This window comes from Rosa chinensis, chromosome 2 (assembly GCF_002994745.2).
Source record: "Rosa chinensis cultivar Old Blush chromosome 2, RchiOBHm-V2, whole genome shotgun sequence".
NCBI classification, from domain to species: domain Eukaryota; kingdom Viridiplantae; phylum Streptophyta; class Magnoliopsida; order Rosales; family Rosaceae; genus Rosa; species Rosa chinensis.
The window spans coordinates 87,197,332-87,216,092 of NC_037089.1; the positions used below are offsets into that span (position 1 = coordinate 87,197,332).

The 18,761-nt window shown below is 38.6% G+C and overlaps 3 protein-coding genes across 6 annotated transcripts; 1 reads left to right on the top strand and 2 right to left on the bottom strand.

Annotated features, from left to right (window-relative positions):
• Positions 1-1,381: 1,381 nt before the first annotated feature.
• LOC112186947 lies at positions 1,382-8,365 on the bottom strand. Of its 3 annotated transcripts, none has more exons than XM_024325525.2 (2): positions 7,187-8,365; positions 1,382-1,963 (listed from the first exon to the last, which is right to left on the bottom strand). In XM_024325525.2, the coding sequence occupies exon 1, from the start codon at positions 8,108-8,110 to the stop codon at positions 7,220-7,222; it is 891 nt and encodes a 296-aa protein (XP_024181293.1). In that variant the 5' UTR covers positions 8,111-8,365; the 3' UTR covers positions 1,382-1,963; positions 7,187-7,219. The 3 variants fall into 3 exon arrangements, with proteins under 3 accessions (XP_024181293.1, XP_024181292.1, XP_040370227.1); XM_024325524.2 differs by lacking the exon at positions 7,187-8,365 and adding an exon at positions 4,247-5,344; XM_040514293.1 differs by lacking the exons at positions 1,382-1,963; positions 7,187-8,365 and adding exons at positions 3,283-3,979; positions 4,247-5,346.
• A 3,109-nt stretch (positions 8,366-11,474) lies between these two features.
• Positions 11,475-14,409, bottom strand: LOC112190128 (cytochrome c1-2, heme protein, mitochondrial). The gene is made up of 8 exons (XM_024329548.2): positions 14,256-14,409; positions 13,740-13,810; positions 13,248-13,453; positions 12,724-13,003; positions 12,569-12,640; positions 12,072-12,188; positions 11,924-11,989; positions 11,475-11,840 (listed from the first exon to the last, which is right to left on the bottom strand). The coding sequence occupies exons 2-8, from the start codon at positions 13,794-13,796 to the stop codon at positions 11,724-11,726; spliced, it is 915 nt and encodes a 304-aa protein (XP_024185316.1). The 5' UTR covers positions 13,797-13,810; positions 14,256-14,409; the 3' UTR covers positions 11,475-11,723.
• An 818-nt stretch (positions 14,410-15,227) lies between these two features.
• On the top strand, positions 15,228-18,507 carry LOC112190708 (kelch repeat-containing protein At3g27220). Of its 2 annotated transcripts, XM_024330177.2 has the most exons (7): positions 15,232-15,589; positions 16,173-16,361; positions 16,550-16,779; positions 17,245-17,415; positions 17,520-17,625; positions 17,816-18,022; positions 18,171-18,507. In XM_024330177.2, the coding sequence occupies exons 1-7, from the start codon at positions 15,359-15,361 to the stop codon at positions 18,333-18,335; spliced, it is 1,299 nt and encodes a 432-aa protein (XP_024185945.2). In that variant the 5' UTR covers positions 15,232-15,358; the 3' UTR covers positions 18,336-18,507. The 2 variants fall into 2 exon arrangements, with proteins under 2 accessions (XP_040369831.1, XP_024185945.2); XM_040513897.1 differs by lacking the exon at positions 18,171-18,507 and having other exon boundaries at positions 15,228-15,589; positions 17,733-17,874.
• Positions 18,508-18,761: the final 254 nt, after the last annotated feature.

The window sequence follows — 18,761 nt, forward strand, 5'->3', positions numbered from 1 at the left end:
CAAAATTAATAAAAACAAACCAAGACTAAGTCGTAGAAAATAGTAATTAACTCTCATGGTTATGTACTCACCTAAGAAACCTATCATTAAGTATTTACTCAAATTGAAAAGAATTTATTTAATGAAATTCAATAATATATAGAAAATCGGAGATGTATGGAATTGGCGTTACATTATGTTTATGTTTAGTATTGGCCAAAAAATTCCTATATCACTCATTGGTAAGAGCTTTAAAGTATTCCATCTTTTGAGCTTCATCAACTCATGATAAACGTTGAAAAATAACTTAACAAAATGAGTTGCCAATCGTTGTTCTAAAAAAAAAAAAGTTGTACATTGGTAGTAAGCCTATATATTTCTCGACCCCCCAAGTTACAGATTTTGATTCCGCACCTGCCAATGGTCATGATCAAAATCTTTAAACACGCCCTTAATTATGTAAACCTTTTTCTCTGCAGGGTGATGGAAGCAGGGAGCTATCATCATCATCATTTAATTGCTCATGCACAAGGGAGTTCAGCCGTGGATGCAACGATGTGCGGTAGGGATACAAGATTTTTCCGTGTAATTCCAAGAAGGAGATCGAAAAGGCTTTAAAGCGAAAAATGTCAACAAACTTAGGAAGCTTTTGCAAGATCAACTCTAACAGTTCGGGGTGGAGCTCAGACCAGTTTGGTGTTGTTGGGCACTGGTTGCCTGAATGGCTGAATCCCTCCACCTTTTGGTGCAACAATTTGAAGTTCTTTATCAGCCATTTCAGACTTCAGACAATGCACAAAGCCAACTGGGACTTCCAAGTATTTATATAAAGATGCTAGCAGTAGTAAGGATCCTATTAGAATTAGGGAGAGTAGCTTTATAGAATATGAACTTGCATGCATACTCTCTGGAGAGTACGTTATCGCCACTATAATAAAACTTACTCTCAAATCTTATAAATACAGATGTATGTGCATTCACGCACTGTCTAGATTTGGGTCGGGGATTTTATTCTACTACACCATCTCAACAACATACAGATCAGATATTTAATACAGCAATAAAGCAAACTAAATCCTAATTTACAGCATACAATAAATGGAAACTTATATAATATATAATATATAATATATAATATATAATATATAATATATATGCAATCTTTAATTACACAAGAATTCATAGCTGAAATCAACTTAACGCCAATTTCGCTAGGAGTGATGTCTGATATTAATCCTAATCGATTCTGCTATATTTAACAGTTTATATTCGACTGGTACCATCAGTCCTAGACCGAACCAGGCCCATTACCTTTAGCTAGAGGAGCAAAGGTCATAGAATTGCAAGTGAACTGACGATGACTCATGCAATCTATAGAACTACCCACGTACCAAATAGGCCATGAAGTGAATAAAAGGACAATTTAATTAGAGAAACTACTTCTTAATTACATCTTAGAGAGACAAACAAATGAATTAATAATCAAGATGCTCATACTGCATAAGAAAACCAAGAACGTACTTGATTACATACCAGACTCGAAATAGTACATGCATGGTGTTCAAAACGTTGCCGATCACCGGGTTATATATATATATATATTGCTTAATCTTTGCATATTCCTGATCCCTCGCGTTAATTGATCACCACGCACTGGAATGAAGTTCAACACACAGTAGCACCACTCTCAAACCCTAGTTAACTTGGTCTACGTACATGTCCACCCTTGCAGCCAATGTGCTTAATCTGTTCTGTACATCTCCAGCTAGCAGAAACTTGGGTACTACTTCAGCACTCCACTTCTAGCTAATATGTATCTTGATCAGTTTCATTGCTTGCTTGCCTTAGAAACTTTTCAATATATTGATACTTACCATGCATTCATACATATATACACTTAAACTCCATCCATCATTACTCATCAACTGTTCAATTATCTCTTCAAATCCTCAGAAGCCGCCTCTTCCGTCCAAATGAAATTAACCTGTTACATATATCAATATTGGATATCGTTAATTGAGGAAACAACATTGCAAAGGACAATTGTTAATATGTAATGAAGAAAAAAAATTAAATGTCTAGTTTATGTAGAACTCTGGAAAATAGTAGAGATAACTATCCATGAAATATATAAGAGGCACTAATTAAAACTCTAATACAATATTAACCCATGGCAGGGTAACTGTAGTGGTTAATCCTCCCTCAATCCAATCAAAAGTAAAATAAAAAATAAAAAACAAAAAAACGAAGCAGATGATTTTGCTAGGAGAGTGATTTGTTAAACTATTCCTATCATCAGATTGCAAACGCCATTTAATTACCTAGGCCAGGAACAAATGATTTTAATCAAACTTAGATGATAAGCACGGCGGCTGAGCTGAATCTTATTGGCTATATATTGATCAACACTATTCAATATGTATATGTATGTGATTGAGATAACGTGTCTGCATACTCTATTATTCCAGCTGAGCTGGAACCATGAACACAGGAGTATGTATGCATGAATTAAATATAATTAGAACGAGATGGAAGATTATCATGATCATGACGTGACCTGTATTGATAAAACTGAAAACAGCAGGAAAAGAGAGGCACGTACAAATAAGTGACACAACAGTGTCGAATAATGCAACTTAAATGAAGGACCAAGTTGCTAGGTTGGAGGATTCGAAATTAATCCACATTATCGTATCCTTAGTAAAGCCATTTATATATAGGCTGGGCAACCAATACTAATTTGGGATCAGGAACCTGAAGCTAAATGAAAGGCAGCATATATAATTATATATATATATATATATATTACTTTAGTCCCGTTTTGGTAGTCATTAATGTTGTACTCAATTAGTTGTGTTAAACTATTATTGGATCAAATCCAAATGTGGAAAATAATAAAGCAAACAAACTTACTACCTCATTGTATACCATTATTGTATTTAAGTTAAACTGTTTAATTCTCAAAAAAAAAAAAAAGTTAAACAACAATTTAGCACAACTTAGTGAGTACCTACTTGAACATTCATGAATGTATGTTAATCAGTTAATTGGAGTTTAAGTACGTAAATTGTTACTTTATTGTATCTTAACAAAAAACAAGTATCAACAATTGTTCTAGTGGCATATGTCTTAACGAATTATTTTTATAATAATAATAATAGAATATGATGGTTATGAAAGGATCACATTGCAAATTTTCTTCTACTATTTATTTACTATTTTTATCAAGGATAAAGGTGGGCTAAGGGTTCTTTTTTTAAAAAAAAATTATAGATGATAAAAAACTTACACCCATTTTTGTTATATATTCATCCTATATATTTCTCATCAATGTGACACCTTACAACTATCTCCCTTATAATTCTACTAGTGCTCCTTAAATTACATAGTACATTTTCATTTTAGAGCTCAATCACCACCAATTACCGAGTCTGTACACAATTATCCTGCCGTACATATAACTACTGCTGTTCTAGGTAGGCATTATATGTTACCCTCCCATAAGTAATGAAACATATAATGCAATCTTTATCCTCCCATAAGTAATGAAACATTCTAGAAGAGCATTATATGTTACCCTCCCATAAGTAATGAAACATAGTATGCAATCTCACTTTTGTACTCTAAAACATATTTTACTATAAGAGTATAGTTTAACTATGTGTACCTACTTTGACCTTCCATCTTGGAATTACTCCCACATCTACAAGACTACAAGTCTTATATATGAACCATTTCCATATAATTTTTTGTTCCGTATATTTGGAATGAAGCTAGCAGCTAGGATCAGTTTAATTTTCTCTGTATGTGATACTTCAGTTTGCTCAGTTACCCTCGGCCAGGCTTTAAATCAGTTCATGATGGTGATGGACCCAAATTAAAAGAGGCCAGGCAAGGGAGCACAGTAAAAATAATAATGGGGTCACATTACTGACAAGATTAATGACTAGACTCAAACCAATAGGCCAGTCGGATTTCGTCTTTTATCATTTTACCTTACCTGTCAACAACATCACAAAAGGAAGAGGGTATTAGATCTATTGCTTAATTATCTCATATGCAACGAGAGGCATCAAATTTAGAGCATTCTTAATATAGCTAGATTCATAATTCTACCTACCTAAGACCTTATCGTATATGTTTGAGCTAGCTTAATGCTCGTTTAATTTGCCTTAATCCATAGTGTTTATCCAAAATCCAAAAAGCAAGATTTGATTAAAGTTTCTTGTTAGTGTAAGCCTTTGTGATTAGAAGAAGCATTATATACCTTATCATCTCGACCTATAATTCCTGGCTCAGTCTTTAACCTCTTAGATATGTAGTGGAGCTGCATCAACGGCCAGAGTGAGCGCAGCTTTAACGTCGAGCCTCCATGCAAATCCTCCTCCGTCCATTCTCCACAAATCACAAGGCACCATTTGCGAGTGGTAGTACTTCTCCTTCTCCTTGTTGCCCACAGTGTATCTCAGCTTCACCTGGCACGTAAACGCCGAGTGGGTATACGGCAGCTCCTCGTTCATCGCTAACCACACGGCTATCTCCGGCAACTGTTGCTGCCACGCCATCATCACCATCCTCCTGAACGCTCCGTTCAGCCACCAAACCCTGTTCCAACCGTCGGAGACGAACCCCGGACACGTGTCAACATCCAGACTCCTCATTCTCTCCTCGTCCGTAGTGATGATTCCCAACCCTTGAGGAGGTGGAGCCTTCATGCATGTGCCTGTCACGCACTCCACTGTCACCCACGACTCCACTCCTCCCATCTGGTCCATCAACGCCGCCGGATCCGCCGCCGAATCCGCTCTCATGTAATTCTCTCTTCCGATCTTACTAAGACTCAACCACTGATGATTTGTGCCGATACTAGAATCAAACTCACAACTAGATCCGCCGTCCGTCGATTGGTCACTGCTGTAGTCGCCGCTCTTCTCGATCTCCGGCAACAGCTGCAGTGTCACCACTCGTTTACTGTCCACCCTCTCTCTCCCACTCTCCTCCTCGCCGTTAACATTCTTACGAACCCTAACGTACTTCCTCTTGGTTCTCCCCCTGGAAGCGAGCGCGTTACTCCTACCCGTCGGCGGCTCACCCGAATCTGACCCTCCGGTGACTGGCTTCGGCGCAATCGGCCGGAATCTCAGCATTATCTGATTCAACACATACTTATCCTCCGCACCGCTTATCATACGGCGCCACCCTTCTCCACCTCCTTCCATTGATGGCTTGGCTTGGCTTGGCTACGCCTCCTCAACTAACATCCATATCTCCTTTCACTTGAATTTTCAATCCACAATTTATTTTTCCAATTATGGGCCAAGTCCCAGTGAAGAAACAAACATGTACAATTCCCACCTGGCTAGGGCTACAACTACGCATTCTTATTGGTCAGCTTCCTGGGGAGTGGGGTCCGCAGTGAAAGTTGCATATCCGGGGCGTAATTGAGTAGATGGTCCCACACGAGATACCAATCAGAGGGAAGCAGGTGTCAGCACTGGCCGAAAGGAAAGGGACACGTGGGACTGCCTCGGGCTTAGCGTTCAGTGATGCTGGCCCCGTTGGGTAGGTTCGAGAAGGCACAATACGTGGTCGTTTTTTATTAGGAAAGAACATCAAAATTCTTGTTTTAAAAACGACCCCGAAAAAGTTTCCACGCGACAAGGGCCGCGTGAGTCACACTGCGTGATAGAAGGGTAGCCGGGGAGGGAGGCACGTGAGGGGCGTGAGAGTGGAGCAGGGTTGGGTTTGGTTGTGATTGGTCACTTTTTGACCAGGACGCGTGGTTGGTCCGATGGGCTTGTGAATCTTTTGGGTTTGATTTTTTACGTCATCCGGGAAACCCGACAAAATTTTTGTTTAATTTATTTTTCCAGAAAAGGAAGGGAAATTTTTCCATTAGTAGGCCGTACCTTTCATCTCTAATCTCTAAGAATCAAGTTCCACGTGGTTTATACTTGCTGGTTACGACCACGAAAGACGAATATATATAATCTGCGTCACTTACCCCACTAGCCTCGGAATTTTATATCACAACATTAACAGTTAACACTTAACAAGGAAAGTTTGTTAGTATTTACCGTACTCTGTGAGTAACTTTTATATGAATAGTAATATTTATTACAAAAGTTTTATGAAAAAAAGAAGAAAGAATATAGCATTATGTGTGGGACATATCCCTTCATACTATATATGGACATTATTCACATGTTACAGGTATAGGAACTTTCCACTTCCAAAGATATTTCAAATCCTTTCGAATTAGTAATTGGTGTAAACAAACATTAGCAAAATGAGTGGTTATATACTAGAATTAATAAAAGCCTTGCTTGATGTTGTCAGCTGTTATTCTAGAAGTTCAGGCATACTCAAAATTCTGTTGGAAGATAATGATATTCTGTCCGACAAACTGATGCGCTGTGAATGTAAGGAGGTGTATCGCTCATTTAGTTTTAAATTAATCTTAATAAGATAAAATCCGTACACTTCGTTGAATTATATATTTCGTTGTTTTCAACAAACTGAGTATCTTTTAAAAAAAAAAAATTAACAACATGCATTTTCCTATAAAAGAAAAATAAACAAACTAGAAATTTATATCATAAACTGAAAGAGAAATATCACTGAACTGAATGCTTACTGATCTATATGAAAAGTTAAGATGTTTATCTAAATAACGTCGATGCCCTTCTTGACTTTTCAAAATTTATACCCATATACAAGTTCTAGGGACAATGTCTCACCATAATATATAAAAATGCACGAGATATAGGGATGATCTTTCACCCAAAAGATATTAAAAAAAAAAAACAGAATAATGCCAGTAATTTCCCCAGGGTCTCTATATATATAAAAGGCTATAGGTAGCTAAATGGGCACCGGTATTTGTGTTTTGCTTCTCATACACTATCAACCTTTTGTGGTTTAGCTAGTGCTAGATAGCTGGAATGATGCTGTTCTTTTCTGGGTTTACTACTATCGTTTCAAAATTACTACCAAATCCAATAAGAAAAGCCAATAAAGGTCACCAGCTCCCTTACGTAATTCTGGTTCAATCTTAAATACTTGGGTATATCTACTGATTCTACTCCCTATATATACCACTATACCTTTTGCTTGATTGACCTTTCTTCTCTGTGTTTGGTTTTGTTTACTACTGATCGATCAAAGCTTAGATTGTAGAAGCAAGAATAATATGCATATATTATACCTGATAATAGCAAGCACCAGCTGGTCTTTAATTTTAAAGACCCAAACTGAGCGCAGCCTTCATGTCCAGCCTCCAAGCCAACCCAGCACCCTCCTGCATCCTCCACACATCACAGGGGACCATTTTCGAACACTTCTCCTTCTGCCACATGTACTGCAGCCTCACCCTACAACTGAACGCCGAGTGCCCATTTGCCGGCAACTCCGCCTTCGTGACCAGCGAAACCCTCACCTCCGGTGACTGCCCGTCACAGTAGTAATTCCCCCCTTGCCTCACCATGTCCTTATAGGCGTCGTTCACCCACTGAACTCTGTTAAAACCGTCTGATATAAACCCAGGACACGTGTCCTTCTCCAAACTACCTGCTTTCTCCCTGTCCGTACAACCTAAGCCTCGAACATCCATGCACGTGTCTGTCACGCTTTCCACCGTCACCCACGACTCCACAGCCAGCACCGGAGCCGCTGCCACCAACCTCCGGTCAGATCCAGCCACCGCATCCGTTATCTCCGGCCAGCTATTCAAAGTTCGCGTGTTCACCCATAGGTGGTCCTGAATATGCGGGTTTTTCTCAGCCGCCTGGTCAATACTCAACCAAGATCTACCACCTGAAGTATCTCCGGAGCCTCTTTCTCCGGGCAACAGCTGAAGCGTGATGGTGGTCGAGTCCATGACACCGCCTTGTAGATCTCCAGTTGAAGATCTGCTACCTTTCTTGGTCCGAATGTACTTCCTCTTAACTCTCTTACTCGGAGAATACAAGCTTTTGTTCTTCCCCTCCGGGACAATCTGACCTGAACAGGATGCTCCGAGGACCGGTCTGGGTGCGATTGGACGGAATCTGAGCATTATCCGGTTAATAACCGTTTTTTCTTTTCCACCTCCACCGCCAGCTGCCGCGTGCCATCCATCTCCGCCGTCCATCACTCTCTTTAGAGGATCTAGCTACCTGATCTCTGGCTCTTTCACTCCCTCTCTCTCTCTCTCTCTCTCTCTGGCTCTCTCTAGTTTCCGGTAGCTGAAGCGAAAATCATAGAAGGCCAGCGTGGTGGCTGGAAGAGGAAGCACCACCTGTCCTGTCTAGGGCACCCCCCTCTCTCCAACAGTGCTCGCACGCCATTGGCTGATTCGTTTAAGGAGCGGGTCCCACTCTAAATTGAGTTCTGTGTTTGGGGGCCCCACGTACTGGCCAATGAGGTGTGGGAGGGTGTGAAGCACTCTGGATAAAGGAGGGACACGTGGGCTTTGGTTTAGGCAGAGCATCATTTTCCAATTGAAATGGAAACGGGTTTCTATTTTTTTTTTTTTTTTTTAACCAGAAATGTTCGAGAATCGGCACACGTGGTTTGACGAGATTAGCCAAAGTAAGTAAAATCTCCTCGTACCAAAACAATTGAGGCGCGTGGGCGCGTGGCTCTAACAGTTCTGATTGATTGGACCACTTTCCTTTTACTTGGTTCAATGAAAACGGTGACGCGTGGCTGGCCCCCCCACTCTTCCAGCTCAAACTTACCGAATAAAGTTACCTTTTTTTTTTTAATTATTAATTTTTTTTAAGGAGAGAAGCACCAACAAAACTGAATTAGGGTTTTAAATATCTGCGATATTTCTTATATCTTTTTTTTTTTTCGATAGATTGATATATCTAAAAGGATAAATATCTTATCTTTTACCGTTTCTGTGAAATTTCTCTGACATCATCAAATATCCCTGATATATTAGATATTTGCGATATATCCCCGATAAAGTGAAGAAATATCCGTAAAATTTGAGGTAAAAATTAAAAAAAAAACTCAGTAATTCTCTAAATGAAAATCTGTGTGAATAGTGATTTCCTAAAGACAAATCTGAGTGAGGAGAAATCCCCTCAAGGTGAATCTAGGTGAGCAAAAAATCCTCTCAAGGCGAATCTAGGTAAGGAGAAATACCTTCAAGGCTATTTTAGGTGAGAAGTAATTCTGTAAAAGTCCAAATACAAATCTGTGTGAAGAGAGATTTGGGACTGTGTAGTCTGTGACTATGTCTGTAACTCTGTATGTAGTTTGTAACTCTGTAGTTGAATAATAGAAAGAATATAAAGCCATAAAAGTTCAATTATTCAAATGAGGCCAAATGACATTGCAGAAGGAAGTCAAGAAACAATATATGGATGACATGATGAGAAGAGTGTGTAGAGTATGGATTATTAATTTTTGGCTATACATCTTGAAAAAGTGAGGAATTCAGATAGTGATGATGTGTAGAGTGGTACAACAACTCCAGATAGTTCTGATGATGGTGGAGAGGGTGGAAGCGGAACAGGTGGTGGAGGTGAAAGATATGAATATGGACAATCTTCTGTGGATGGAGGATTCCAATTTACATGTGAAGGTAATTTTGATCATACCACCCAAGATGAAGACCACAGAGTGAGAACAGTTGGTCATGGTGCTCAAGATAAGACCCGATATGGGAGGAGGACTAGAGGTGCAACTGATGATCAAAGTACCCCATATGATGTTTCTTCAATTGCCTTAAGTTTTAACTCTATCAGTTTATGCACAGAGCGTAGTGGGATCTCAAATGAATCTCATGAAGACAACAATCAATTTGGTTATGATGCTTATGGATATAATCAATATGGAGAAGTATATGATCAATCATCCAGTTGAGTTCATCCTTATTATCCCCTTATAGGGGAAACAGTTGGTAACTCTAAAGAGATCTATAACTATCATGTTCATCACTACAATTCGCACTGTATGAGTCATATGTCTTGGTCTGATTATTGCACTTTCATAGACCAGCGAGCGGCTTTCAATCGCCTAGAGTCTCTTTTTGGATGTAGATGAAGTTGACATTTATATGTATTTATATGTAGTTCTAAATTTCTAATAAATTGACTTTTTTCAAAAATGACATTTGTTACCCTGTATCCCCGATATTTCTGATATCTCCCTTTTTTTAAGTACTGATACATATGAAGATACCGATATTTAAAACCTTGAACTGGAGACCAGATAACATAAAGCATATTTTTTTATTAGTAAAAAACATATTGTTTGTAAACATTAACGGTTGAGGTCCGTTGATTTGCTGATTCACTTACATTACCGGTGCACAGAAGAATTCTTCGAGAATAAGTACACATGGTTTGACTAGATTACCCAAAATGAGTAAAATCTCGTTCAGAAAACAGTTGAGGTTAGTGGATGCGTGGCGGAAATAGTTCGGATTGATTGGACCACTTACCTTTTTCTTAGATCAATGAAAATGGGGATGCGTGGTCGGGCCTCTCAAACGTACCTTTTTCTCAAACAAATAAAATAAAGTTAACTTTTTTTCTTTCTAAAAGACAATATTTAGTGCACTGACAAACACTTGCACTAACAAATATGAATAATTAGATAACATAAGTTTTTTTTTTCTTACTAAAAAACAAATTGTCTATAAATATCAACGGTTGAGATCCGCGTATTTGCTGATTCACTTGTACTGGCGGTGCATAGTAACATTTTTTTTTCTAGGGCTGCATAATAAGCTCGATGGAGTACTACTACGACTCGTGTTCAATTTGTTTTTAACTCGTTTGAGTTGAGTTCGTAAGAGAAACGAGTTGGTCCTAAATTCAGTGTTAAATTTAATTACAACATAACAAGGTTAAATTTTGTTATATTTAATATATTGTAACCGCATAATTACTTTAATTTGTTTCGTTTCTTAATGGCACGATGTGACGTTTAATACATTCAAGGACCATCCTGGGAGAGCGATTTGTTGGTCGGGAAAAGGAAATCGAAACATGATTTCCATAGTTTGGATTGGTCGATATTTTAAGGTGCATGATCGCTGAACTACTGTTACCTTTCTCAACATCTAACGTTTACTGATGAAGCCACCAAATTCGATTCCCTCTAAGCGAAAGTCATAGATTGCACTTAATAGTAACAACAAGCCGGCGGAACCAATCTCTGTTAAATTGGACTCTAGACTTTCGGGCCCTTTCATCTTCAGGTAACTAGACAATTACACAAGCACCGTACGCTGCTTTGTATAATAGTACAGCACTTGATCTAACTCGAACTAGGACTCCGTCCATGATATAGATATAGATTCTGCTTGTTCGCTCGTACTCCCCAACCACCAAAAGGATCCTAAACACCCACACACGTAGAATCCTTTTCTTGAATTTCATACTGAAATAGAATTATCTTCAAGGAAAATTGGAAAAGGCTTGCGGTATGTACTCTTATTTTTCAACTGCCATTACATAACCTAATGTAAGTACAAAGATAGTAATCCAATCATGAGAATCTGGCACTTTGAAATTTAACCAAAACTCACATGCCCAAGAAAAAATATATATAAATATTCCATGTGTGTGTATGGAGTAGCTTATTCCATCTCTTAAAATGACACTCCTATGGTCACTCCATTACGAATTACTGTTTCGAGCCAATTTGACATGGAAACAAAACTTTGATTACAATGTGAAAAAAAAAATTATTTCCAGACTGTCTTCTCAGAAGCAAAACATTGAATGAAACCAGAGTGGCGGCTAGTTCACAACATCCAGAACCAGCTTGCGAGACTTCAGAACTGACCACTTCAATCGTCGGTAATAAGCAGCTTGAAGTAGTGCCAATGAGAGAACAAAAATCCATTTGAATCCCATCTGCATTTTAGGATACCTAATGTCAGAATCTACATAGTGAGATGATGTGTCAATCTGCAAAAATGGCTAAAATGCAAACATACCAGTTTCCTCTCTTCCATTTCTGGTTCTGCAGCCCACGACAAGAATGACACTATATCTTTTCCCATCTGCAACATATTAACAACTAGTTTCAGCTACCCTCTAGATATAACAAACCTGCACATAGTATATGCATAGAGATATACAAACCTGAGCCTCAGTAGCAGGAGTACCATCTTCATACTCAACAGCACCATCATTAAGCATTTTAGGCATGGCAATTGCTCCCCCAGGAAAGTAAGGATTGTAGTGCAGACCATCTCTGATCTACAATAGCAGTTAATTAATTACAGCACACTCATAGGGTCATAAGCAATGTGAAAACGAGAGCCAATTCTAAGTTTTGCGTTTCCATTTATTGATGCCCAGAGACTATTTGGAATTAAATTGTCTGTGTTTCCCTATTAAAAAGGATTGGATTAACTCAACACTTCACAAAGCACAACTATGCGGCAGAATAGATCAGAGGTTGTTGCAGTGTTTGACCAATCACAATTCACAAAATTTCATAAAAGGATAACTATATATTTTGTGGAAGGCTGCCTCGTGTGAAATCATGAAGTGCAATTTTGTATAACATGCAAGCTTCTTCTACATTTTTTTTTATCTTTCTGATCAGTCTTTCATATTAAATTATGAATGGATACCTGAACACCAGCTGGAGGATCACGGTAACCTGTGAGAAGGGCAAATACATAATTCTGACCATTGTGACGAGCCTGAAAAGGACATGGGTGAGATAATGCCAGGGGTATTCATAATGTGAATCATTAAAAATTCATTAGCTGAAGACTGGAAGTACCTTTGTGATAAGACTTAGATCGGGAGGATATGCCCCACCATTGGCAAACCTAGCTGCCTGCTCATTTGCATACGGCTCAGGGAATCGATCACTGAGTTTACCGGGGCGAGTGAACATCTCACCCTCATCATTAGGGCCATCAGTTACCTCAATCTCAGCGGCCATAGCCTTTGTCTCCTCTTCGGTATATGCAACGCCCACCAAGTCACGGTAAGATACTAAAGACATGGAATGGCAGGATGCACAGACTTGTGTGTAAACCTGATGACCACGGCGAATCCTGCTCAAGTAAAATAGAACTTATATCAGCAACCAATTGTATCATGATATAGCATTTCAGTCACAAAATGTAATTGGAAATCTCGTTTGGGGGCCACCATGGGGAGAAAACGAAAAAGTAAAGAGATGAAAATGTAACCCAAACCATTTGAAAAGAATAAATTGAAAGAGTAAAAAGTTATTTATTTATTTATTTTACCAGAAACTAACTTTTTAGTAAATGAATAGGTTCAGTTTGAACTCACGAAGCATGATCATATGAGCTAAGGATTCCCTGGTGAGGCCATGGGTAGTTTGGGCACTCTAATCCATGCTCAGCCTCATCAGCAGATGCTACAGTTGCAAAACCTAATAGTCCTGAAACACCTGCTCCAAGCAGTGCAAATGCTCTGAGGGACTTTGTCCCAGCATCATCTTTCTTAGATGCTAGGGAAGACAAAAAGGACGGGGCCTGCAATTTAATTCGGAACAATAGTTATTAAGATACAAAGCAGTATAAAAACTAGCACAGTACTAGAAAAGAAAAAGGTAAAGGGAGTGGTGCTAGTATGAAATCAAACTTCTAATTTCTTATAATAGAGTATCAATGCTGGTTCCCATTCTCATTCATGAATCAAATCACACTTACTCCAAGAAGCAAACACATACTAAACCAAACTCTCCATTATTTAATCAGTTCCAACAAGGAAAAAGAAAAGGGGGGGGGGGGGGGGGATAGAGGATTCTTAGTTTCTTACGGTAGATTGAAACCGAAGTTTCCTCCTCAATAACTGGTGGATCGCTCCTCCAGCCATTTCAGTCAATACTCCTGTCAATTCATCAAAAGCATATATCAGTAATCAAAATTTAACTAAAACACCTCAAAATCATCAATTTTCTCCTATCATTCTGCTTAACATCCCCAAAATTTACATTCCTTGTGCTGCTAATGCTCAAAAATAGAAAAGCAATAACAGAGTATACTTGCAAACACACACACACGCATATATATATTGAAAGGCATCACTGTAATGATTACAGTACTGCAAACCACAATACATCAAAGACTCACTAACAATCACACTTTCAATTAAACTATAAGCTCGGTGTTATTGAGATTGGAACAGATGAAATTTTAACTAACGCAATTGATTGGCAGAGCCAAAATTAGATGCAGATATCAAACCCTAAGCCAAAAGGAGAGCCTCAGATCTGTGAGGGTCGAGCGGATTAAGAAAATGAGAGTGAAAAAGAGAGGGAGAGAATGGACTCACAGTCGGACGGCGACGAGCCTCTGGTGTCGGAGAATCAAAGGAGCTGCCGGAGCTCGGAGATCCAAATGAAGACGAAGGAGGAGGAGGTCTGAGGACCAAAACAGTTCGTTGTATGCGAGAGAAAATGGGGTGCTCTACGCCTTTAATCTATTGGTACAGGTTTTGGGCTGATTAGTGGGCTTTGATTTGGGCTAGGCTTTCTCAGTTTCGACTGGGTTAGTGTGAGGTTAGTACTAAGCCACGCTTTTATTTTTGAGACATATGTGGTCCTTTTCGAATGGTTGATGAGGTCGTGTGGAAGATAAGTAGGGCTTCTAGCAAATTAAAAGAATTTTATTGCCATTACTTGTTACATTTTCGTGCGACATTGGCATGGTTGAAAAACAAAGACTCGGTGCATTTGGTTTTGTGATTTGGCTAGAAACTAGCAACCAAACTAACGATTTTGTTTCTCTCTGGACGAAAGACCAACTTAAGTCTAAGAATCTAAACTTTGTCTGGCTTTAATTCATACTAACTCGGTACAAATTCGGCCGCATTTGGAAAAATTCGCGTTGGAAAAGAACGAGATATGGTGAAGTATCTTTATATTAGTTACATAGACACCATCACACATAATTATCGACTTAACCAAATTAAAACTGATTGTGCGGTTCCTAATTTAGGTTCTCTAATATCGAAAAGTCCCCGTGTGACCTCATTTGAAATTATGGTAAAATATTTGCTTATAATATTATTGACTTAGCTAGTTAGCTTTATGCTCATTTATTTTGAGCAATCTATAAATGCTGATTAATGGAGTCCATTAGCCCAACGCGGGTTCACCAAAACCACCAAATCACCAATACGGCTGCCGTCGGTATGCCAAGAAAAACGACTGCCGCAGATTTATAAAATCATACTTACATTGGAAAGAAATAAGCAAACGAAATAGTTTTGTAAATTTAATTTGGAAAAGGCAAAGGCACATGTAAAAGCAGCGAATAATTAAAACCGTTGGCGCCCAACTCTTTTTTGGCTCTGCTCAACAATCTTTCTTCTCTTACAATGTCTCTCTTTTATCTATTTATGGGTGTTTCTGGTTATGGGTTTTGGGATGAAAGATGGCCAGGCTTACCCAAAATCACACCACTTCTTCTTCTTCTTCTTCAAAATTGAAATGGGTGTTTCTGACATGTTGCATGGCTCTGCTTGGAGCGGCTCTAATTGTAGATTTCTTCTGGGCTTCATCTTCTTATTCTTCCTCTGCGTATTCGATTATTGGTTCTGGTTTGGAGCTCCAGAAAACTCCGACCCTTGTGGTACCAAATGCCACAGTCAGCAATGCTGGCCAGGTGAGACACCTTTGCGTCAAATCCCATTTTGCATTTTATCTATTTTATCTATCTTGCTGCAATTTTAGAGGAAAAGGTAGAAACTTTACTGTTAATATGGATTTTAAACTTTAGGCTGTGATACCCATTTGCACTCATCTGTTGTATTTCTTTGTAATCTGAAATGAGGTAGAAATTTGGAGGAAAAGGTAGAAACTTTACTGTTCTTTGGGGTTTTAGGACTTTAAGGATCTTAAATATGGAGATTCTTTGTTTCTGACCTAAAGTGTTGGAAATGAGGATTCATATGCACTTGGACTTTGTCATTTACCATATTAATGGGAGTTTCTTGTTCTGCATTCTGATTTTTCTGGTTGGTTATAAGGGGTCTTCTTAAATATGTTTGTGATTTGATTTGAGGTATTTCGCCGGAAATTTAGTGTGGAAAAGAAAGAAACTTTACAGTTATTTGGACTTCTTTCTTGTTTCTCAGCCCAAAGTGTTTGAAATAGATGCATTTGAACTTTGTTGTTTGCCATATTAATGGGATTTTGGCATTTGGATGATTTATGGTTGGTTATGAGATTTGTTTTTATACATGTAGAAAGAAGTTTTGGGAGACAAAAATGAACGTGTTCCTGAGAGATTACTGTCTGGGACGTTTGCTGATATAGCTGCACCTGAGCTACCATGGGAGGAGATGCCACAAGCACCTGTACCTCGTCTCGATGGAGCTGCAATACAGATCAAGAATCTATTTTATGTGTTTGCAGGATATGGCACTCTTGACTATGTGAGTATCTTATCTATCTCTGAGTTTTTTGCTTGTATGATATTTATCTTTGACACTAGATTGCATTGATCTATTTTGCCAAATTTGTTACCATAGGTCTTAAGATGTTGGATGCTAATGGAATTAAACCAAATCATTAGTTGATGGTTCTTGACGTTCATTGGTTTATGCAAATATTGGTGTTACAGGTGCATTCTCATGTTGATGTATTCAATTTCTCCGACAATACCTGGGGAGGAAGGTTTGATATGCCAAAAGAGATGGGACATTCACATTTAGGAGTGGCCTCTGATGGGAGATACATATATGTGATATCAGGACAGTATGGTCCCCAATGCAGAGGGCCTACAGCTCGTTCATTTGTGTTGGACACCGAGACAAAGAAATGGAGTAGTATACCGCCATTACCTTCTCCTAGGTTTGTAATCTGATCAGGCTTTACATCGATGCTGTGCATGGATTTTTAGAAGTACAATTTGGATGTTGCTTCATGTTCTTTTGATTTAATCTGCTGTGATAGTCACATGCTAGTCCTTAACTTAGTCTTCTGAATAAGATGATATCTTCTTTTACGTGTTATCCATAATCAAAAAACTTTTTATATCATTAAGCTCCAGATTTTGGGAAACTTATTGATGCGCTTTCTTAGTGTTTAGTGCTCTACTGTTCTTAGTAGAAACAGTTGGAAAGGAAAATTTTGTTCCTTTACATGGGCTTGCAACAGTTAGAGCAGATGCAGTGCTCTAACAAAAGATGCTGTTTCTCATTTGAGACTTAAGACTGCTGATCCAATGAAGCTTTATTGCCATTAGATTTCTATGAATAGATAGACCTTTTGTAGCATAAATCATCTAGTTGACACCAAAATGATAACTTTTGGCAGGTATGCTCCAGCAACTCAATTATGGAGAGGCAGGCTCCATGTGATGGGTGGTAGCAAAGAAAACCGCCATACGCCTGGTGTGGAGCACTGGAGTATTGCTGTGAAAGGTGGTAAAGCATTGGAGGAAAAGTGGCGGGAAGAAGTACCTATTCCACGTGGAGGGCCACATAGGTTTGTGAACTATCATTACAACCATCAATTTTATTAATTAAAAAATTTTCCTTACTTGAAGTTTCTGTAACATTTTCTGATTGAGGGTGTCACTGTTCTAACAGGGCTTGTGTTGTAATCAATGATCGCCTCTTTGTTATTGGCGGTCAAGAGGGTGATTTTATGGCCAAGCCTGGTTCTCCAATTTTCAAATGCTCGCGCAGGCATGAGGTACTGTTTTGTTCTAATTAGATATTGTCCTTGGATTGGTTTCAGTTGGCTGCATTGTTCTGACTTATGCTACTTCCTTATTTTACTTTATCTAATGGTTAGCACAGTTATGTTGACATGGTGAACTGAAGAGTCAGCATTTACTCGGTTGATGTCTTGAGCACTCAAACATCTTCACTCACTGTTTCAGGTGGTCTATGCTGATGTTTATATGCTTGATGATGAAATGAAATGGAAAGTGTTACCTCCTATGCCGAAACCAAACTCTCACGTAGAGTGTGCTTGGGTAGTTCTCAACAATTCAATTATCATCACTGGCGGTACAACAGAAAAGAACCCAATCACCAAAAGGATGATCCTCGTCGGGGAGATCTTCCAATTTCATTTGGACTCGATGGTATTAATCTTCTCCTATCATCATTAAGACCAAAAACCAGCATATATGCATCACGTTGATAATGAATCATTCCTATGCTATCACTTGCACCACTTTAGTCTTACTTGTGGTACAAATTTGAAAGTTTATGCTTGCTCTTTTGTTACAGACATGGTCAGTGATTGGGAGGCTTCCATACCGAGTAAAAACCACATTAACTGCTTTTTGGGATGGCTACTTGTATTTTACATCCGGGCAGCGAGACAGAGGACCAGATAATCCACAGCCAAGACAGGTGGTTAAAGATATGTTTAGGACCAAATTGAGCTTGTAGAGTTGTAGTCCAATTGCTTTCTAACAGTATTTGTGATCTTCTTTTTCACCTTCTTAGTTAAGAAGGGGCAATTTTATCGATTCTTTTTACCTTTACCTATATAGTTATTTAATGATTTTACATGTACATCGTGTAAAGCAATCAAATTCGCTAATCAGTTTAGTTTCTGTTAGAACCTTGGCAACTGTACTGATACATATGTTTGGTATTCCAAGCTATTTCTCACGGAAATCTCTTGGCCAGTAGCTGTAACTATTATACTTTACAATTTCTTTACTCAGATTGTTCACTTTTCCAGTTTCATTTTGGTTTTGGTTTCCTATTTGGGTTGGGATCGTTTTCCAAATAATTCAAGGTTTGATGCTGAAGCCTAAGTCCGCCCACTTGGAGAAGGCAAGTTCGAATAAGTCAAGCAAGACCATTAGT